The 23,619-nt window shown below is 37.6% G+C and overlaps 1 protein-coding gene across 2 annotated transcripts in view; it reads left to right on the forward strand.

The window, feature by feature from the left end:
* The window catches only part of LOC136248775 (uncharacterized), a 38,285-nt gene that overhangs the window by 8,206 nt on the left and 6,460 nt on the right, over positions 1-23,619 (forward strand). For both annotated transcript variants that reach the window (XM_066040577.1, XM_066040575.1), the window contains exons 5-15: positions 3,020-3,137; positions 3,186-3,238; positions 3,729-3,802; positions 6,394-6,440; positions 10,497-10,584; positions 14,031-14,119; positions 14,167-14,236; positions 20,556-20,656; positions 20,704-20,853; positions 20,954-21,283; positions 22,302-22,406. In XM_066040577.1, coding sequence (XP_065896649.1) covers positions 3,020-3,137; positions 3,186-3,238; positions 3,729-3,802; positions 6,394-6,440; positions 10,497-10,584; positions 14,031-14,119; positions 14,167-14,236; positions 20,556-20,656; positions 20,704-20,853; positions 20,954-21,283; positions 22,302-22,406 — 1,225 coding nt within the window. The remainder of the gene's footprint in view (positions 1-3,019; positions 3,138-3,185; positions 3,239-3,728; positions 3,803-6,393; positions 6,441-10,496; positions 10,585-14,030; positions 14,120-14,166; positions 14,237-20,555; positions 20,657-20,703; positions 20,854-20,953; positions 21,284-22,301; positions 22,407-23,619) is intronic.

Genomic DNA, 23,619 nt, shown 5'->3' on the forward strand with positions numbered 1-23,619 from the left:
TGTTTGCTAGTAGTTGCTGTTGACATCTTGTGACAAGCCAGGGATCTTATCAGTTGTAGTAAGGCTTGTTTTACAAATACAAGCTATTGTAATCTCATACTTGTCCTTATATTAAGGTAGTGCCCCCGCCTTCATTTATAGCCTGGTTTTTATTGGCTTTAATACGGAAAATAAAGTAATTGCCCTGGTACATATGTATCTGGAAATAACATATATTCCAATTATGCTTTTGTAGTGTTATCTAAAAGAGTTACAGTATTGTTAGCATCATTATAGTACATATTAACATGGTGAGCACTAAAGACATACAACGCATTAAACTGTGGCTGACCCCACTCCCTCAAGCATGCAATATGTTCAGCAGCTGACACCTACACTAATTGTCTAATATTTTAGTCTCTCCTACTTGTCTTGTGTAACATAGGTTATAAAATCTTACTTGTATTGTCAGTTAGCTTGTTCTGTTTATACTCTACATTTGTGTATGTAGAAGGAAGCCAAGCAAAGGAGATTAGGAGTATGGTAAAATAGCCCTCCATATTAAGAAAGAGAGTTTACATTCTTAACTTGTGTCTGCTAGCTTGTAGATAATTTTATATACCATAATTTAATGTGTGCACACAAAGTGAATGTGTTTGCCCACAAGTTGAGCTGTTCTCTAATGGTCACTACCGTTGTCTTTATTGGTGGATAAAAGTTGTTGTGTTTGGAATTTCAGTATTCTCTTTGAGTATAGAGATCAGTGTTAACAGACTTTCAAGAAGACTTTTACAGACAAGAAATCTCAATATTGAAGACAAGTATTTTAGTCCAGCAGGTTGGACTGCATACTCACAGCAAAAAATGAGTCAAAATTGTTGATCTAAAAGTGTGTATTGTAGAGAAGGATTCACTGTATTCCTGACTGTGTGTTCGTACAAAAGTGACTATAAGTTTTGTTTTCTGGCATAACACTAGAAACATATTGCCAACAGTAGGTCACAGCAATATGTGTTAGTGATCTCATGTTAAGAGGTCTGTAGCTACTCTACTACCTGACATTGCCATGGAAGAGACTTTTCATATCATCACCTAAACACTTAGTTACCATGGAGCTTAGTACAGTGATTGTCATAGTATAATTAATTGTGGAATTTGGACAGGTCATGCGTTACTATGGCTTAATTGCTATTCATTCTCTCCCTCACCATAAATAGATTGCTTTTTACCCTAATATGGTGATAAAGCTGTACAAAGTTACCATAACAATATACAGGAGACAAATAGGTCAATGCAACACTGTTCTTGGTGTCTACATGTTTTATTGCTATAACCAAGGACAGTTTGGGGCCAAGAATTTTAGTCCATGTTGAAGGTTGTCCTCCTTCAGAGGTAAAGCTATACTAACTCAACCCCTGTGGGGATAGAAAACTTAAAATGTCTTGTTGCTTAATTCACACAAAGCTACTGTACTGAATCACAAACACTACAGCAGTTGTTTTCATCAAATACTGTTTAGCAGCCTGAGGTTAGAGCTAAAGGCAGTGATCAAAAAGATGAAACATAAACCTGATAATGCTTTTTTCTAAAAGCAGCTGATGTTGTGGACACCTCAAATGACTCTTTCAGTTTGCACATGTGCTGAGACACACCCACCCTGAGTCTGATATCTCTTCTATACAGCATGTGTGACATGATGAAACATTTTAAAGATTTCTCTATGTGTGTGTTGTGTGTGTTTAAGTGGTCTCTGTTATAAAATACCACAGGTAGGCCATACTGGTTACTAAGGACTAACAGGGTGTAGTGAAGCTGTATGGCCAGGTACATAGACCAGTATGCTCATTATGTAATATCTACATTGATAAGATCACAAAAATGTACAATGCCATTACTAATCTTGGTCAACCACTTTACTTCGTTACATTTTGGGTTGCCCAATATGTAATTCCCAAACTAAGCCCACCATGCTCTGGCCAACATATCAGGTAGTAGAGTTTTCCTTCCACTTAAATGACTTTGGTTGTCCAGTGTCTATATAGCTGGTATTTTCCCACCGACCTTACATGTATGCATAAACATGTGATTTTCACATGACAGAAAGTCTTGTTGATGACTAAATAGTTATGAAATCAGACAGTGTCTGTTCTGAATAAAAATTTTCATACAAGAACTTCTTTCTCATGATTAAGAGTTCGTTAATGCTTTCCATTACAAGTCATCTCTAGTGTATTGCAGTAGAGATTGTAAGGTAGTGCATGCACTTTTATGGTTCTATTGTTAAACTGACTGTGTGATTTCTGCTAAGTAGTACTAGCAATGGAAATGATCTTATATCGCACACAAAATGCTTGTTCATCGCATCACTATGATAGGTTGTTACCATATTGAAGACCCCCAGTTATTAGCAGATCATTTTCACAAGTTTCTGTCTGACGGTTGCTTGTTCTTATGTGCATATGTGTTAGTGACATGTTTCTGATGTGTACCTGGAACTGACGTATTCCTGTGAAGGCATCTTCTCAAGTCTAGCCAATTAAATGCATAATACATGATGAAAATTTCATGGCCATACCTTAATGGTATCAAAAGTTATGAGCCATGAAAATTTAAAAATTTATGTGCCCAAATGCCCTATTTTGCAGGTCCAGTCACAATCTAACAAGTGCGTCCATTAATGATGGCAGATACAATTGTTCAGCTCTGTTCTTATTGTTGACATTATTTTAGAATACATTATCTTTGGTATTTATCTTGGAGGGTTTTCAGACTGTGTCCTTGTGTAAAGTTTCTTTAATGCTGCGATACTGTATTAAATACAAGAACAGTATACACACACATGTGCACTCTAACGTGTTACATCATCCAGGCTTCCATTTACTCCTTGTAAGGCTGTATACAGTAACACTTTATTAGTACATCGCTTCTAGTGGAAGCCACACACACTTAGTGGGACTTCCCGTCATTGTTTGCTGTTGACTGTGTTGTGATGTCATATGATGTAATGATCTCAATATCATTAGTTGTACTATCATTGCAGGCAAAGATACTCGCTTCTTCTTCAAGGTGAAGTTTTATGCCATTGATCCATCTGTCCTGCAGGACAACACACGCTACCAGTTCTTCCTACAACTGAAAAACGATATTGCCAAAGGGCGGTATGTCATTATTCTTTATTTGAGCTAAAGGTATTCTTATTGTTTCAGGCTTGTGTGTCTACCGAATATCACAGCAACTGTGTTGGCTTATGTGGTACAAGGTAGGCATTAGTTGTTATGGCAACTAACAAGGTCACATCTATAAATATATCCTGTGAGGGAGCTGTTAAGCTTGTACTTTAAGCTTGTACTTTTAACGTTGTTTTATAAGTATAATACAAAAATAATATATCATTTATATTTCAAGTTTTGATTTCAGATAATTTTGTTGGGATGTACTTTTAAATTGATGTTAAACTCAATTCCACAACCTATACAGAAGATGTACACTCACTTCCTAACTTCATTTACCTGGAGGTTTTAATGAAGCACTTTTAAGACAAGAAAGGGGTGTATGCATGTGTGTGTATGTGTGGCCTTGTTGAAGTACACACAGACACACCATTGTAGTTAACTCTGGTGTATACAAACCACTGTCAACATTGTCTCCATATTTAGTACATCCTTTGAGACTTCTCATAAACTTCCCGTACCTCAAATTAGTTTATATAATATATAGACAATAGTTGAGTGTGTCTGTGTGTTGTGTAGCTGAAGTTGGGGATCATGATAGTGCAGTACATCATGTTGGGTACATCTCTGAGTTCAGACTTCTCCCAGCACTGGTGAGTAACTATGATATGTGTGTGATGTATGCTCCATGTGATGTATGCTCCATGTGATGTATGCATGTGTTTATCTCGTGTTTGTATCCCATTGTGATAACAGGATGAGCGGGAGCAGTGGTATAGTGGTATTGTGGTGTACTGTAGTGACCATTTTGTGGCTTCTTACGACTACAACATTGTGTATACCTCTTAGCTATACCTGCTTGCTCTAAAGTTGAGCCACTTTGCAATAAACACTTTGTGGCCAAGACATTGTGTTTTTTGTCAGGTAGAGGCAGAGGCACCATGGAGTTTATTGTTGATCTTAAAAAGGATGTAACTAATTACTGGACTGGATTACTGGACTCACTTGACTGACATATTTTTGGTTTTTATACATTATGAGGTTGAGTCCTGCTAGCCAAGGGCCTTCAGAAAACTTGAGGAGTGGAGTAAGCAAAAACTGATTTCTCATCTATTAAGTTCTTCTACAGTACATATACTCCTTATCAGTATGCTGCAGAGAATGTGTTAGTTATGGTTAACCAGCATCTTGAGAGAGAGTAGCAAGCTTGTACAATGCTAATAAATTTGGTCACATTTTATAGTACGTCAACCAACACATGTAGGAACTAATCATGATAGCAGAGAAACTCTACAGTTGTGCAATGAGTTTGTATATTACATGTAGGAACGAATTTAGCTACAATAGATTGTCTTAGGAAGGATAGGTTGTGTCCCAGGGGTCTGAGCTATTTAGTTCAAGGATACAGTGTATCATAGGTAGCACAAATATAGTAAAATGATTTTTGGTTAGCTATTGCTATACATTACAATCTCCAAAACACAATACTAAGAAGTGTATAAATGTTGTAGAGCATAACAAGTAGTGAGAAATCAGTTTTTGCTTACTCCACTCCTTACACTCATCATTTTAGTAGCAGACTGCAAGTTCTCTGAAGGCCCTTGGCTAGCAAGACTCATGATCAATAAAATCAGGAGCTTATGAGCTGCTGAAGGTGGCGAAGGAACATGAAACTGAAATCCATGACAATCCAAATTACATCACTGTGTTTTTGTTATATATCACGCACAAATGGTGTTCCAGCCACACCAAGTAGAGATGAGTTTGCCACCATCAAAGAAGAGAAAGACCTCAAGGAAGACTCAGCCAACTTTACCATCGCCATGTCTCACTGGACACGTGCAATTTCGTATACGGATTCAAATAGCGATTTTACTTTCCTTATATGGAAACTAATCAGCGATTGATTTGGATTATGATGGCACCTGGTTGACAGTGTAAGTTTCATGCTCCTTCGCCGCCTTCAGCAGCTCATAAGGCAAACCTCAGAATATGTAAAAGTCAAAAATATGTCAGTCCAGTAGTCCAGTCCAGTGATTAGTTACACTCTCTTTAAAAGCTTATGATTTGAAATTTTGAAACTTGTTTATTGTTCTACTGAATATTCCTAAATTTGTTGGAAAATGTTTGCAGTTAGAAACAAAGGTAGCGAAGATATTCTCCCTTGGTAATTTTATTAGGCAAAAGTTAATGGAGCTAAACTGAAGTTTTGGTCATTTTTTTGTTTTTTAAACCAGGTGTGTGCCCACAGCCGGCTGTGGGCGCGCACCTGGTTTACTGAAATTGTTTTCGTAGTGTGTGTGTGTGTGTGTGTGTGTGTGTGTGTGTGTGTGTGTGTGTGTGTGTGTGTGTGTGTGTGTGTGTGTGGTGTGTGTGTGGTGTGTGTGTGTGTACCTATCTACCTATGTTTGTCTGTACGCACCCACTTGAGCAAAATTGTTTAATAATGGTAAAAGTAGAGGAAGTAAAAGCAAAATGAAGGCTGTACCAAACTTCTGCACAGGTAAACTTTGCTCTGAGGTGGTTTCTTTTCGGCAGTCTGAAATACAGGTGTGGCGACTCTCCTCCGACTTTGTGAATTACCTTCCCTTCAGGTTTTACAAGTGTTTAACAATTGAGAAACAACAGTACTAGCCTTGTAGACTACCAGAAATAACCTATCCCTTCAAGTTGGGAAGGGGACGTATCCCCTACGCACGCGAAAGAAAATAAAGAGCAACTCTGAGGCTTTGTCAACAGAATTTGTGGGAAAAAAACACAATAGTCAAACTATAAAACAGTTTAGCATAGCAACGTAATTGAAAAATTGCAAAAATTTCATGAATTACGAAATCCAAGAATTACAAAATTGTGTATTATTGAACCAAAAAACCTCTTGGTTAATTCCAGATGAGTTAGCTAGCTGCATGGCGCCTGGTTTTAAGAAGTAGTACATCAACTTGTTTATAGGATCCTCTGTCTCCTTGCATGGAGAATTTCTTAAAATTATTGAAGTCGGAAATGTGTTTTTAAAGTAATAATAATTACTGTAACTACTGTCATTCAGTATTTTAATATGGTGGGACATCTATCAAGCAGTTTGGGACCAACCCCAATTTTAGGCTCATATTTGCTGCAGTGAAGAAAGTTTTCTCTGAAATGAGCCAGCCCCATCCTTATGGAGTAGTCTGCTTTAATTCAGAGGGTTGTTTAAAAATAGGATCCACTGTATTAATTAATATGTTGTGTCTTTTCTTTACTGTAGTCCAAATCAATAGAGGATGACATAGCAAAGGTGCACATGTCCCTCATGTAAGTGTCTCTGTGTGTTGTTAGTGTAGTGGAATCTGTTAGTCTGTTGATATAATACCAACATCTTAGTGAGACGTGGTACAGTCTTCTGTAGAATCTAGTCCCATCCTAGCCTGCTCTGATTTGTATCACCTGATTATTTACTGGGTAGGGTGCAAGCATGGCTACATAACCATGGTAGCTAGAGACATCAGTAACACAGTGTAAACAGGTTTACCAGTTGGAAGTGTTTTATTATACTAATAACATTAGTGTAACATTAGTGTACATCACACATTAAACAAATTCCACCAGGATATGTCTTAGTCTCGTGCCCAGCCGGGCTCGCGCTAATGCGCAAACACCGTCTGGTGACAATGCTCGAGTTTCTTGGGCCGGAAGTGCGATCCAGCCAAAATATTGGCTGGCCAATCAGAATCGATGAGTTGCATAATCGCATGAATGTATTGTAAGTAGACGAAAAAGGAGATGATTTAAAGCCATTTATCAGAAGTTACTCACCAAGGTTGTTCAAAATGTTTGTTGTCAAGTTGTTTTCTCCGATCTCACCTTATGAATCGTGACTCGACGTTTCACCAAAAATGAAATGCTACCCTCTACTAATACGATAAATGAAGAGATCGCATCTAGTAAACACCCTATTCTGAGTTTTACTTTATTCCTAGCCATTTTCGAATGGTTTTTCACTGTTTTAAACCGATTATGCAACTCCTCGATTCTGATTGGCCAGCCAATATTTTGGCTGGATCGCACTTCCGGGCCCAAGAAACTCGAGCATTGTCACCAGACGGTGTTTGTGCATTAGCGCGAGCCTGGCTGGGCACGAGACTAGATATGTCTGAGGTGATATCACTTTCTAAGTAGAATACTTCAATCAATTAAACCAATTATAAATGTCTCCTAAAATCTGTTGCAATATTTATAGCTACTTTGTTGTTTAGTGAAGTGAGACTATTTGTAGCAGCTTTACTGTGTGGTTTGCTATGTACTTCATGGCTTCATTACTATATGATCATCGTGATTGTGTAGGGATGAAGTTTACTGTACTGCACACTTACCTCAGAGGTACTGACTGACTCACTGTATAAGGAAATTATGACATGCACAAATTATAGCTTGGTAGCCCATATTACTTTTATGCATAAAACACTAATGAGTGAAACACTACATGAGTAATACACTTCAGTGGCAATACAATTTAGTTGTAAATTTTTTTATAGCAAACTACACAATTCACAATAGTGCCACCTTATTATTGAGAAGGGATTCACTGTTTTATGGTTTGTATAATCAATGAAAATTTCTTTCATTCAAAAGAAACAGATAAAATGCTTTGTGTTGTCAATGAATACTTCATGGAAGTACAAACAAGCCTCTAACTCTCTAAAACAATATACCTTGTCTATTCTGTCTGTCTATGGAACAGCCAGACCTTTTAAAAAAGGTGGCTACATTTTTTGTAGACAAATGACACATATGATGATTATGAAGTTGGCTGTGGTGAATTGTGTACTTCAAACAGCACTGGAATTGTGTAACAACAGCTGGCATAATGGTGACCAGTTGTTATGAAGGAAGCCAAGTCATGAGTTGTGTCATGTGAAGACTTTCAACTGTTCTAAATGGACTAACTTGGTGTGGCTATCTGCTTATATGCACATACAGCAAGTTGTCTTCAACTGCCAAATTCCCCATGACACTTATAAGACTCAAACAAAGCAATTCTTTTCTGCATGAATGTGTTGTCAACGGTTCTGCAGTATCAAAGATTTTTGTGGAAGGCCATTCATTTCCCCAAGGAAACCAAGCAGTGGGTTTAGTGTTTATGGTACATTGCTTGTATGGACTCGGTTACATAGTGCGTGTGTAGCTGTTTTGCAGCAAGAGATCTAGTAGTTGTAAAAACACTGACTATATCAATTGCAATAGTTATTTGAAACTTGCTCACTATTTCAGTTGTCAGTTTCACTATTGTCTCCCACAGCTATGAACTACATCTCAATAAATTAATTTTAAGAGTTGTGATAGAATGTGACATCATTAGTACATTCCATAATGTACTGTGTATAGTAATACTAGCAGTGTCTCATCTGTTGTGATACAAGTGAAAGTGATGTGGTTTTTCTCTTTCAAAGAGAAAATGTTCCCACAAAAGCATACAACGTGTAAATTGATCTCCATTATGTTATGGTACACTTCATTACAGTGGAAAGGGCATCTGTAATTAGTAATGCTGGATGTTTTGTGGACAATTCACAGTACCTGATAACTTGATGCCTTCACAATAAAATACATTTCCCAACCAGTTATGCAGTTTGTGGTATGGTGTTGGCTTATCTCTCAGGCAACTGAGGCAGTCACTGTAATAACATTTGACTGTTCTTTATTTCAAGGAAAGGGATTAATCTACCTGTTTAATGGAATTGTACCATTGTGGGAAACACCATCAGCATACAGTCTGTTAGTTAGCTCTGTGTGTAATCTGTTTTGATTAGAGTACTAGACAGTCACTCAAGCTTATAATTAAGGAGCCATTGTAATTTATTCCTGGTAGAGTAAGGGATTTTCCCTGCATATGTCATGTGTCACTCTCAAATATATATTTAAAAGACTGAAACATACTTAGTGGTGACCTCATTATAGTGACCATGTCTAGGTCGTGGTCACCATAAAGAGGTGAGACCATATAATACCATTAGTCCATCTTGTGTGCATGAAGAGAAAGACAAAAATAGTCACAAACTTGACATCCAGTTTGTCAAATTGAAAGTGAAAGGACTGAATCCATAGAATTGAGTCAATGTTGTTTACAGTCTTCCACACATGGCCACAATATCATGGCCTCCTCATCTTCCTTTTCCTACTGACTTTTTATAGTGTGAACAAAGAATTTATTGAAGTGTCTAAGATTTACTGTGACAAATGGAAAGTTTATTTTGATCTATGATGTGTTTGTTTGTTTGTTTGTTCAAAACATACTGTAAATGGTGACAAATATTTTTGGTTGAATTCAGTAAAACCATACATAATCACTTAGTGTACAATTCTCTCAACTGCTTTAATTATTTCAATATTTAGCGACTAGTTGATCAAAAAGTGCCTATAAATCATGTCTTAGTTGTAGAGTGAGCGGCTGTTCAGTCACTCGACTATTTATAAATATTGCACAATTACAATCAACAACTAGAAAGACCTTGCCAAAACAATTGCATATTGTCACTGTTAATCCAGCTATTACACAAGTCAGTATAAACACTTTAAACATCACTGTTGCTGTAAAAGGCACCATGTTCTCATTGGCACCTTTGAACTTTTCCTTGTCTGCTAAATGAACTATATTTTTTACCTTATATGATTCTATGTTGCTGATGTAGTGACACGTATTAATAGTAACCCGTCCTGCCGAGTTCCTGTACTACTAGATGTGGTGTGTGAGCTCACACCATCTAGCTGTGTTGTATAATTCACATATGTGGTTTCCACTAGCTCAAATTACTTCCCAAGAAACTTTATGCAGCCATACAGGTAGTGTGTCCTGAGAGGCTTTCTCTTGTAGCTAGCACACTGTAACTGACTTTACATTTGTAATTAATGTAGGTTACACCTTCATTTGTTCTAATACAACTTGACAAGAAGTGTGGTATACATGTAGCTTGGTATATTTGTGTTGCTGGCTTTTTGCTGAAGTTTTTTTTTTTTTCCATTACCAAATTGTCCTGTCTGCATTGTCAGGAAGGTTAAAATTCTCCTTATTGTAATGACTTTAACACAGTTGTTGCTATAGCAGCAAGTTATGTTTTCATATCATTTTTTATGTCCCCATCAAGACCTGGGAGGCAATGACACTGTGGCAGTTTGCAGCTGCTATATGGTAACTAGCTTTAATAAAACCACCTCATTATGGTGGCCATGTCAAACAATAGCTTTGGTATGCTAGAGAGGGAGAGAGAGAAAAAAAGAACCTATATAAATGCAAGGGGTTATTTCAAAGGTATCCCAATAGGACGAGAAACAATTGAATTTAAAAAGTGTTACCATGTGTATTATATTGTGTAGTGGTACATCTCCTGAAGATGCTGAGATACAATTTCTGCAGAAGGTCAAGTGGCTGGACAGATATGGGATACAGTTGTTTGAAGTTCATGTAAGCCATAGTTAACGTGTTACATTTTATATAGAATGGTGTGTGTGTGTGTGTGTTATAATTATTTTTCCAATTATCAGTGAAAATGTCAGACAATCAAAAGCATTACTTGATTCACTACATTGATAGGTACATTCAGCTCATCCTATAATGACATAATTATTGTTTGCTACTTATTTCACTTGAGACATATTACAACTTTGTAGTTGCTACCTTCTTATATTTTGATCTGACAATTTGGTTGGCCATACATGATATTTGCCTGACAAAGGTCCAAAGTCAGAATTGACCATGGACATGGTACAGCCCTCCAGTGGGGTACTTCCTTCAGGATTATTTACCAGCAGTGTGTAGTAGCATCTGAGTAGTGCACAGGTGACTCAAGTGTTCCACTGGGTCGGCACAGCTGTGTGCTATGTTTCACAACAATCGAAGGCTTTGCTCTGTGTGCACATAACATACAGTATAGTCTCATAGTGTCTTGTATGTAAAGTAGCTAGTCATTACCTGTTCTTGTATGATGGAAGTCACCAAAAATACAAGAGATTATAATTTCAAGTGGTAGTTTTATGCCATCTTTCTAATTGTATTAGACATTACTTGTCAGGCATCATGTCTGTTGTCTCACTTTGTATGTAATGAACAACAACAGTAGGGATAACCCTGGGACTTCGCCAATGATATCATTCCTAGCTGTAATCAGTGGGTGATGCTCAAATTGCACACTCTGAAATGCAGACACCTGGACAGTTGTAAAAATTTATTGGATAAGTCTACTGGACCAAAGTCTTTCCATGTATACAGAGGCCTTAGTTGAGAGAGTTTGTAGTAAATTGTGTGTTGTTTGTGGTGTGTGTCAACTGATTGTTGTGGGCTAGCTAGTGTAAGCTTGTGACAAAACATGATGGGATATTCTGGGGAATTATAAATGATATATGATACTATGACAATGACAACTTAACATCAGTTATTACAGCTTGGTTCTGGTTCAGCCAATTTTGGTGTGTGTATCGAGATCTGCCCTAGCAATACGGAACCATTCTAACCACACGGTAATTTTCCTGCTGCGCTGTTTTCATTGCTGCACGCAGTTACCTCTTTGTCAAATAATGAACTGTTTTGTTTTTGCCACATTGAAACTCTTAGCAAATACAAACCTGGTGGCTTGATTCCTTGACAATTTGTGATTTAGGAAAGTGGCTGAGGAGCAAGAAAGTCTGCACAACAGGTAGCTGATGTGTAGGTGTGTGATACACATACCGAGTGTGTCAAGTAATTGTGGAATTTCAATTAATGCCATGAAGCATCCAATATGCCATTTGGAGATATTGTGGTACTTCTCCACAGTAGATTTCTACCGCACATGATCTTGGAGTGCTGGCTGAATGTAGAACTGTTGTGCTGTCCCCCATATAGGCTGGTCATCAGCGGGGTTGGTGGTGTTCTTGTTCTGTTTCTTTGGACAATGGACACTCCAGACTGCCAGACTGAGCATTAAACTCGTATTCAACATCGGAATTTGGTGACGGCCATGTTTCTTCTCTTGTGTGACTTGTGTCAGTGTGCTAGTTTTATGAAAATCACACATTCCTGTTATTTATTAAACTAAAATTTGTAGTGTTGACAAAATCCCTGGAAACGTTAAATGCTCACCTCTCAATGATAAACAAGACCATCTAATTAATAAGTGTGTTGGAGCTATCCTTTTCAAACAACAATGCTAGTTTCCAACAGTGATATGCAATCGATCTTTGTAACACAATCAATAAAAGTATTTTAATTAATATTTTAAATGATTCACTTATAAATAGAGAGTATGTTTGAAAGAAATTGACAGAGCAGAGCAAAATTATGGAACAATTTGTACAAGATTAGTTTTATTGTTGTGTAAATATAATATGCTAACAGTGACAAACCAATTTTAAACTGGTGTGCTTTTTGTCCTTGTGCATCAGCCTACTAATTGCAAATAAAATGGCCCTACCCATAGCTGCACAACTGTTTGTTTACTGCCAATACATTTGGACATAATATTATGGCAGCATTCTGTACAGGGTTTCCCTATTACATGGTGGATTGTATATAGAAACCTTATTGTTCGAAGTCTGAATCGATCTTAAGGACACATGGGGGCAGCGTGCTTCCTTCCTAAGATTGGTACTAATAATTTATGGTCAGTTTTCAACAAGATGCATTTCCCCATTTAGTCTACTTGGAAAGTTGGAGGAGGTCAGTGTATGGGGTGTTGATCGGCCTGGTGTTGGGGGAAGAGGTGGGAGCTAGCTTCCTCGCTGCATCCAGTGAAGAGTCCTCCTTAGAGCTGGCTCCTTCAGGACATCTTGTTGTACTCTCACAGTTTCCCTTTGACATATTAGGTACTTCATTTTATCAAGATTGAGCTCAGATTCCATTTGCAAATGTCCTGACAATACAAATTCCTATCTCAAGACAATCTCAAATTATCATCATCCCAAATTTGCGGTTCTCAGCTAATTTGTGTACCTCTGTATTGTGGATGCACCTTGGATTTGGTAATGTTTATTGAAATGTGCACACTTAAAAATAATGGGGTTTTTTGCACCTTGAAATACGACTTGTGACAATTAAACAAGTTGGTGTGTTCATACGAGATATCAGGTGATCTATATACACTACCCCATATAACTGTACAGCCGCTCTATTACCAGCTATAGTATTACACCAAATTCAGGCAAATTGAACTGGCAGTGCTTGGTTTGAAGTTATGGTCCTTTACTGCTTGTAGTATTCAAACACTGTATGTCCAGGTTGTTAAATCATTGTAATGTTAGCTGTGGAATAAGGTGTAGTTGTCAGTCATTACCTGGTAGATGAAACAAAGTCATGATCTAGACTGGAAATCTAAAACCACACTCAGTCATAGTTGAAATTCTATTTTAATGTAAATGTTGAAACCATGCACGTGTTGTTCTTGTTGAGACTTGATTTGTATGTAATCAAAGATGTGGTGTAGATTGTGAGAATGTTTAGATGTTTATGACGAAATCTATAATTAGTTTTCCAGCAAGTGATGGTATTACATCCTTACAATATCTGGAAAGATTTTGTTCAGGATATCTGGATAGTAAAATTCAGCCCTGGTGTAGTCTATGGAATGAACCCATCTACTGTGTAATGTCAGCATGTCTTCATAAATTTGACATGGAAGTACCTCTGATTATTATGCACAAATTGTATGAGGCACAAAGTATGAGCTACACTGCTAATAACAGGATAGTATCTGCACTTCATGAAGTGCTTTCATATTAGTATTTAGTATTTAGCATTTAAACAAGAGTAAATTATATAATAGCAAAGTCAAGTTGAGACCAAAACTTGCACGTTATTGGTGTTTTATTAATTCATAGAGTTTGTTTGGTGTATACTAGTCAGTTCAGTCCAAATGTTGTATGTGTTACTCATCATAGGGAGAGGAACATGTGAAGTATTACCTTGGTATGGGCCCTCCTGGTCTCTCAGTGTTTAGGGATTCAACCAGAGTCAGTTACTATGTCTGGTAAGTGGTCGTTGTTAAGGTAACAATTATATTTTGTCCTTTTACAGGTCTAAAATTGTTAAGGTGTCTTATCGACGTAAACGCTTTATTGTATTTGTCCGAGGCGGTTCAAGAGAAGTAAGTTACCAAATAAAATTGTAACCCACAATCAATTGTGTCAAGGGGTAGTATAAATTGTCATGTACTGACCTGTGTTTCATTGGAGTGTGATGTGTTACTATGGAGACGGGCGGACTGCTAGTAGCTTGTGCTACTATGATGAGTGTCTCCAAAGCTGACTCCATTGTTATAATCTTAATATATAATGCTGTGTTTATACTGCACTTCGAATCTAGAAATTCGATACGATTTGATACGCTTCGAATCAAAATTCACCGTTTACACAAACCACTTCACAATGAAGTAAATCGAGTTATAGCGAAACCCACAATTATTCCTTTTTGATTTTCAGTTTGAGTGGCAGGAAAACTGAATAGACATGCCATCGCATATGCAACAGCTGTGCTGTGAGTTTTTGACAAGTAGAAACTTTATCAATAGCAACAGGACATTGCAAATAAGGCGGCGGTGTACAAAAGCTACGTTTCTGTTTTTTACCATGTTGATTCAAACCGCTGTTTTCTTCCTCTTTGGGCGGCGTAGCAGGAGTGTATCGATGTTTGTGAGATCATCAACGTGGTGGGACGATGTGGTGCTGAATAGCTTTGGTCCTCGTGACTGGAGAGATAATTTTCGTGTAAGTAAGCAGACGTTTAATTACCTATGCCACAGGTTACAGCCACTAATTGAGAAGCAGAATACAAACATGAGGAGGCCAGTGTCTGTTGAAAGACGTGTAGCAATTTCATTGTGGATACTAGCTACACCATCAGAATACCGCATGGTATCTCATCTGTTTGGTTTAGCTCGATGCACAGTGTGTGTCATTGTGCATGAAACTTGTAGGGCTATCGCACAAAACTTGCAGTCAGTGTACATCAGCTTTCCAACTGGTGAGAGTTTGAAAACTGTAGTAGAAGGTTTTCAATGTAGATGGGACATTCCTCAGTGTGCAGGTTCTGTTGATGGAACACACATACCAATAACACCTCCTGCCATGAATCACACAGACTACTACAACCGTAAAGGTTGGTATTCGATCATCACACAAGCCGTTGTTGACCATAATGGACTGTTTAGAGATCTCTGTATTGGATGGCCAGGAAGTGTCCATGATGCGTGTGTGTTTTCTAACTCTACACTATATAGCAAAGTAAATAATGGCGAATTGCTTCAAGGTGATGTGTTGCATGTTAGTGGAGGAACTATTCCAGTATATCTAATAGGAGATTCTGCGTACCCCTTATTGTCCTGGCTAATAAAACCATTTGCGCACAATTCGCCATTGTCACAGCAGCAAAAGAATTATAATTATCGAATTTCAAGAGGACGAGTTGTAGTTGATGGCTTTTGGAAGGTTGAAGGCTAGATGGAGAAGGCTAAGTAAGAAGATTGATATGTTTGTAGGAAATGTACCAAACATCATCCTGGCTTGTTGCATACTCCATAACATTTGTGAAGTTCATGGTGATGTCTTTAATGATGAATGGATGGAAGACTTGGATTTGGCACAACCCGATGTTGCTACAGTGTCAACTACTACCCCAGATGGTGGTACAGTGAGAGATTTACTAGTTAATTACTTTGAAAACCATTAACTTTTAATTACATCATCTTTCAATGGTATACAATAATTAATGCTATGCCATGTATACACACACAAATCACTGTGAGTTTGTAAAGTGGTTCACACAAGTCGATAATCATGTGTGGGACCAGGTGGACCATAGTACATTCCAGCTGATGGTGTTGAAGGTGACATACCGTGACCATATGATGCGGGATAAAAGTTATTTCCTCCCATTCCACCTTGTAACATTTGTATCATGCGTAGCTTGAATTCACGTTCTTCCCTTTTCTGCTGCTCTTCAAACTTCATCCTTTTCTCCTCAAGCTCAGTAGACATTTTGTCACTGTCTCTCAACCCATCTGTCATTACTTTCGTCATAACATCTTCTAACACTTCACCCTTGCTTCTTTTCCTCTTCTTTCCTTTTATATTTGCCCTGTCCTTTTTTGCAATATCTTCTGTGTCATCCACGGAGCCACTACTATGATGTGTGGGTGGTGTGCTACTCACAGAAGCAGTACTGCTGCTTCCACTTGCATTCCGGAACCATCATCTTCTATGACATCAGACTGACCTTGCAGTTCCACTGCACTGCTGTCAATGTCATCTTGTCCCTCTACATCTGTTACATCACTGTCGGATTCTATGGGTTTCAGTGTTTCTAGCAAAACAGGAGGGTGTGTGGCCGGTCTTACTGCCAAAATTTCATCTAATTTGTTGAAATACTTCCATTCAATCCTCCCATTACCAGTTCCTTTGTTATTATCCTTGATCTTTTTACCTTTGTTCGACATTGCTCTCCTGTCTTGTTGATGTTGTACTCTTTCAAAAGTGTTGACAGTCTCTCGTAAATATGCTTGTTTCGTTTGCACCCTTCAAGCTGTTCTTGAATTCCCTCTTCACTCCAACAGCTGATTAACTGAAACACTTCTTTATCCGACCAGTTCACTGCCATGCCTTTTAGCGCGCGTTTGTCCACCAATGCAATTAGTGCTCACATGATCAAAATTTAATTCGACGTTACTCAGTTTCTGTTTATATGGAAATGTGGACCGGTTTGGATCGAAGTGGACCACATCTGGTTGGTAGCCCAATTCGAATTTGCATGGTGCGGTTTGGTGTGCGTTTACACTAACAAGGTGATCGATCTGATTCGATGCAGACCAGGTAGGTTCGAATTATTTGTTCCATGTAAACACGCTGTAAGTGACAAGTGAAGAACCTAATGTCTACTACTAACAATGGCTGAACCTCTTCCATTCCAAAGGAGATCACAGGTCATTAAACATCAGTGAAGTGTCCCAGAGCCCTCACTAATTCTTTCAGACACAATCCATGGCTTACCTAAGAATTAAGTACTACGTTATCCATACAAATGTGACATCAGGATGTGTTAAGTATCAGTGTATATGCTGCATTCCATATTTGGTTATAGGTTATATGTGCGAATCATGACAAGCATAATTTTAGTATGTGAAGAAGTAAGCCATCATGAAATATCTTTAACCATAGCTTCCAGCATGCTACGTGCATACATTATTGTATTATTCTACTGTCCACCAAATCTATTATTGTTTCCCATCTTGTAACTACCTGGAAACAGTTTAATTTAATGAGTACCTCACGGAGTTGTAATGCACTAATTTGTCAGTCATAAAATATTTGAATAGCCTATGATTGACAAATGGTTTGTAGATGATTGCAAATTGTACAAGACTTGAAAAATTGTGATGGTAAGACAACAATTTTGCCAGTTCTGGCACGCTCCCTGATACGAACAAAGATTATAATCACAATACCATACATTTTTTTCACCTCTGGAAAATGACAGCCTTTTACTGCAGTAAAAATAGGCCTTAATTTTTTGTCCCCTACAGAAAGGCACTGTAGAGAGATATGCAATGATGGTTGTTTATTAAGGACACCTTGATTATCAAGATGTCCTGATTATCAAGATGCCCTGATCAACAGGTTCCACTGTACATGTTAAGCTCTGTGAAGGCTTTAAGTTTCATTTTGCTGCTACTCATTTACTTGTGTACAGTTATTGCCAAAATATTGTTGGTTGGTTTAGAGTGCAAAAATTAACTTCTCCTAATGTTTTTTAAACTCCTATTCAGCATCGAAAACAAATTGGTGATCACAATTCATTTCATTTACTAAACACTACAGTTCCAATTGACTGTGCACACTGACCCAACACAAGTGATCAATCATAACTAGTACAGTACTGAGAAACTGATTGGCTGCATCACATGTTGACCATATTAAAAACAAGTTTGACTCTCACATCCGATTGTGTACACACTATTAAAATATATTTTCCAGAAGGATGAGTTATGGGACACTTGATTTGTTATCATCAGAAAGATAAATATTAGAAAAATCTTTCTAGAAGAATAAACAAGCCCATCTAGAGTTTACTGGATTGGAGAGCTTTCCTTAACAACCAGTAGCTTTATAACTTTTACATTCAAACAGACAAAATTTACACAGTAAGAAATTTAAGTTGAGATTAGATAGAATTTTTGATCATAGAATTCAGCTGCAGTCCTTGGATTACTGTGATGAGAAAATATTTGACAAGTCCAAAACTGTAAACACCTCTAAGATGTCCTTATTAGTGAGGTGTCTAGATGTGTATACACTTTTACTAAAGGGACCATGGACAAGTGTCCTGACTACTCTGTTAAGGAGTATAAATCAGATCATTGGCAAGTTCCCTGATTATTACTTGTTTCAGAATGTCCTTTTCAATGGATTCCACATTAAATCCTGTTTAATTTACTTGCCCTATTTTGGTGGTAGTTTCAGCTACACAAATCCCTGAGACTTCTGGACACTTGTGTGTGCTGCAAAGAAGACTGTATCACCCACTTACTAGACTTGTTGATGGACTATACATGCACGTCTCAGAACATGAACCCAGGAAGTTAGATGAAACCATACAAGTGGTTTACCCAATCTCCACAAATAGTTCAGTTTTTGATATCATGAGATTTTGTTTATCTAAATTTCAGTAGAAGGAAAAGATTAGCACTTTAAATTGTTTTCCATTAGTAATGAGACACTTACCAAACACTTCCATACAATTTAGTGGGTGCATGTTAAGGTACACACTAGTGCTCTGTGATATATCAGTAATACCATTTATCGTGATAAATTATCATAACCGATTATCATACTGTGACAACGTTTGATAACTGGTATATTAAAATACCAGTATATTGATGAATACTGGTATAGTTGCTTTTAACCCAGCCTTTGGTGTTTAATTATCCAATTTGTTGATGGTTTAGCAGACACGCCCTGAACAAACACTTGAGGTAGTCACATTACAACACATGCTTGTACTGAACTATTAGTTTTTGGTTTTTGGGATGATACCACTTCATAGCCCCAAGAAATGACACAATAGTTACAGTAACAAGCTAACTATATACCGATGTACCGTGATATTTTCCTGTTACTAATACCATGTGTTCAAATTTCAATACCGCTGAGCTTTAGTACACGTCTCATACCTACTTATAGGTCAGGTGATCTAAAGGCTGTAGATATAAGTTGTTGTCAGACCATAAGTACTTATTCATCATTACTGCTTCTCTGTAGTTAATATTAATAGTATAGGTACTAGTAGAAGAGTTTGTTGTGGCAATGAAAGAAGTTTTTGACAGTTAAAGAGTTGTAAGGTACAAGAGTCTATTTTTTTAGGCCCACCCACCATAAAAGTTGGGAGAGGTTCAACCTTCCGGCATCACAGACAGGACAATTTTGAATGAAAGCAAGTGTTTAGTGACACTCTACGCAGTGTGGTATACCTGTAGGTATCATACTTGGTTTATTGTGTTGAACATTGCTGGCGTTTGCTTGTGATGTTTTTGTAATGTACCTTGTTGTAACAAATTAAGGCGTACCTTTGCTTCCAGGGTTATTTCCAAGGCTCGCTAAAATTATAAAATACAGAAAAATGCAGATGTATAGTGCACTGTTAATCCATCTCAGTTATGGTCGCAGGAAACTGCAGCAAGTTGCAGGTTACCATAGACACTCTAGGCAATAACGCAGGCAGTGTACTTGTGGTTATATGGAAACCAGCCTTTATCACCACACTGTGACATTGGTGTATCAAGTAGTTATACTGTAACTAGATAAATTCCAATGATGTTGGTCTTGTCCAGAAAGTAAGCTTACAAGTGGCAAACTGTGGATGCTGACATCAAGTGTTGCTCTTTGAATTTATTGCAGCACCACACCATGATATTGAAAAACACTAATAATGCATGACTTTTCCTGAAAGTAAGCTGACAGTAAGTGGATTTTGGTTTGGCTTTACCGATTTATGTTAGATGAATGTAGTAAACAATTGCAGACTGCACCCTGGGGTACTAACTATTTAGTACCCTGCACAGATTTCTGTGTGGATTTAGCTAATAATTTCAGACATCAAAACAAATTTGTCTAAGTATATACTAACACACTGACAACATGCACACTGTTTCCTTGACCTGCTGATCACATTTTACTATAACAGCAAGTCACATACAGGTTGATGATACAGAACCACAATTCTCCACCATAATCCTCCACTACTAGTCTGATGTCATCACATGAACTCAATATTCTGATAACTTTTGTTGTGACATCACATGATGTCACTAGTGTGTGAACTGTTACAATACCATATTTGGGTATATTGTGTGTGTATGTCTGGCAGTCTGTGTAGTAGATGTTGATGTTAATGTCATGTCTTTCTGTGTATTACAGCTCACTGACTCACAAGTGGCTAGTTTTGCCTTTGAAGTTGGATCGTCCAAAGCTTCCAAGTACATCTGGAAGTGTTGTGTAGACAACATAGCCTTTTACACGTAAGCAGTATACTACATTCCACAATGTATCATACTTCATTGTGCAGTACGGGCGACAAAATGGATAATGCCGTGCCCAAATCTCGCTCGGCACGATTTGTAAGAACATCAAGCGGTCGATATATTAGGAAGAATTCTAGAGACATGGGGACTCATGGTGGACTATTGGGTAACCAGGGAATCAGTGACTCACGATTGTAAGCTCCATGAATATTGTATATAGTATGATGTAATGGGTAATTAAGTGTGTTTGTTTCACTGTTAATGATTCTGTTTACCAATACTCTGCCTGTACAGGCAAGGAGCACCTGGTGACATGACAAGGGACTTCCCCCAATCCCTTCTTCCACCAGTGCCACCTCGACAGAATCCCACCAAATCAGGCAAAAAGAAGAAAGGTCAGCAAGATGACGATGATGGTGACAATTTTGACGAAGAACCTCTTTTCCCCAAATATGAGAACATATTCCAGTTTACTCCAAAGGAGCCAAAGACTAGTCTGGTGAAAGATGAAAAAGTTATAGATGAAAATCCACACAATTCATCCCCTCATGATGCAGTGACTGGATCCTTACCTCATACTGGACCAGAAGACATTGAGGATCAATTGGGCTATCGGCCACTGAGGTATGTGTGTACGTGTGTGTGTGTGTACATGTGTGTGTACATGTGTGTGTACATGTGTGTGTACGTGTGTGCACACAGAACAAACAAGTTTATGGCTACTGTATACATGGCCACACCTACTCAGTAGTCCACCTGTGGTTGGTATGGGTAGTACCCTTGCTAGTAGGGTGGATATTCTAAACCACTGTACCATCTTGGCATTGACATCAGAGACCTTTTGGATTACCAGACCAGCCTTGCACTTGACTGATAACGTATGAGCTCATGTGCACGCGCGCGTGTGCGTACACACGCACACACACACATCCAGTGCTGATGTAATTTCAATGTAATTTCAAGTCACCATTACAAGAGGGAAGTTAGTTTAGTGTTAACACACTCATTGGGATGTTTTGATAGTAATTAATATCATGCTCATGTAGTGTACATCCTGAACTTAAAATATACTACAAAACAACAATTTAGTGTATCTGACATTTTAACACAGCTACATAACTTGAAGGAGAATATGTAATGTGGAACAACGTACCAACAACTAGTTGTTTGAACCTTAATCAAAGGAAACCAGCTGTAGAGTATGGGGACATCTTTTAAGTGTTGTAGTTGCAGATAACTGTCCAATAAACACTTTGTGAGTAGAATCCTGAACTTCTCTGTAGATCAATTTAATAAATTTCACCCTTTTTAGTTAAAAAGGCTTCACCAGATAGATAAAATCTAGTTCTGTAATTTATAATTGTGGTTGGTGATGCTACTAACTCAGGAAGTTTACATTGCTACACCTTAAAGTGACAACTATGGTATTGTTATTATGCATATATAGACAATAAAATTAAAATGAAACAAAGTGATGACATTTGGGTGATGACATTTGGATGCTTCCGTGTCTTCTTACAGTTATAATGAATTGTTTTTAAAAATTTTGGAGCTGTGTAATTGTTTAAAATGGTTTATATTATATAATTATGTATATTTTCAACCAAGTGAGGTCTAATGATGTTATGCGTTCCTGTACTAGTTCTGTGGTTGAAGTAGCTGAAGAGGATATTTTTTCTTCTGGACGAGAAGAAGATGAGGACAAAGACGGTCCCAGACACAAACGTGATTACGACACTGACGATGAGTAAGTTGAAAACTATATTGGAGGCTAACGTGGGATACAGCTAAACCTCTTCATGAACGATTCTCCAACTTGTTGCCTTGCTAGATAAAACTAACATGTAATAAAAGTAACGGCAAAACTTTGGACTAAATTCCTTGGGTCCATTATATAAACCATGTGGTAGTTTGTAACAAAAACAGTCTTGACCTCAAATTGACAGCTATGCAGGCCAACTGTTAAGAATGGATTATGAAGAGGAAAAAATATTAGTGTTTACAATGTGTGGAGTTTAATACTTAGTGACAGTGAATATAATTTGATTATGTGTGATAGGACTATTCAAGGAATGTGTGAGATAGGATTGAGTTTTGTGTACTTGAGTAATAGAGCAGCTGTGAAGACTTGAGTAGTTTCTTTGTAATATTATACTGCAGCTTTGAGAGATATGAAGTACTTTGTTTGTACTAGAACACTTGAGATCACCTACATAGTCCAGACACTCACAGTAGTTAAGATTCCAAAGTAGACCTGCAAAATCAGGACACCTTGATAATGAGAACACTTTTGGTTGGTCCCGAGATGTCCGTACTAAGTTACGCATTGTAACAGTATGGTGGTGTACAAGTTTATCTGTTATTTAGTGAAATATTAACGTAATTATAATCCTGGAACACTAAATATTGGTGTAGGGATACCACCTCAATGAATGACTTGAAAATCTCTAACAACAACCAGTCAACATTTCTACTTGTATTTTGAAATGTGCAATACATGGGTGGCTCTCAGGAAGTAGCACCAAAGTATCTCATTTTTTATGTTGATGGTTCTGAGAAGCTATCAGGATGTGGTGGGCTGTTTTTGATGAAGAAATCTTCATGGAAAAGCCCAGCTTGAAATATATATTTTTAAATTTTGTTAAAATTTCATGGGTAATTAATTTTATTGTTTACAGAGAAACAGTACAAATACTTTTAATGTAAGGACTGCTACTTTGGCTGAGGTTGTTGTATATAGGAACTCATTGCACATACTTATGTAAATCTTCAAGTCAAGTTAGTTAACTATGCTTTAGAACAAGGACTTTGGTCCTTGGTCTATATAAAAATGGATCAAAAGTTTTTAGTTCAAAAGTGTCCTTGATAGACTGGTTCAGTGTCCTTGATAGACTGGTTCAGTGTCCTTAACAGACTGGTTCAGTGTCCTTAACAGACTGGTTCCATATTGTAGTAATGTT

This window comes from Dysidea avara, chromosome 3 (genome assembly GCF_963678975.1).
Source record: "Dysidea avara chromosome 3, odDysAvar1.4, whole genome shotgun sequence".
NCBI classification, from domain to species: Eukaryota; Metazoa; Porifera; class Demospongiae; order Dictyoceratida; family Dysideidae; genus Dysidea; species Dysidea avara.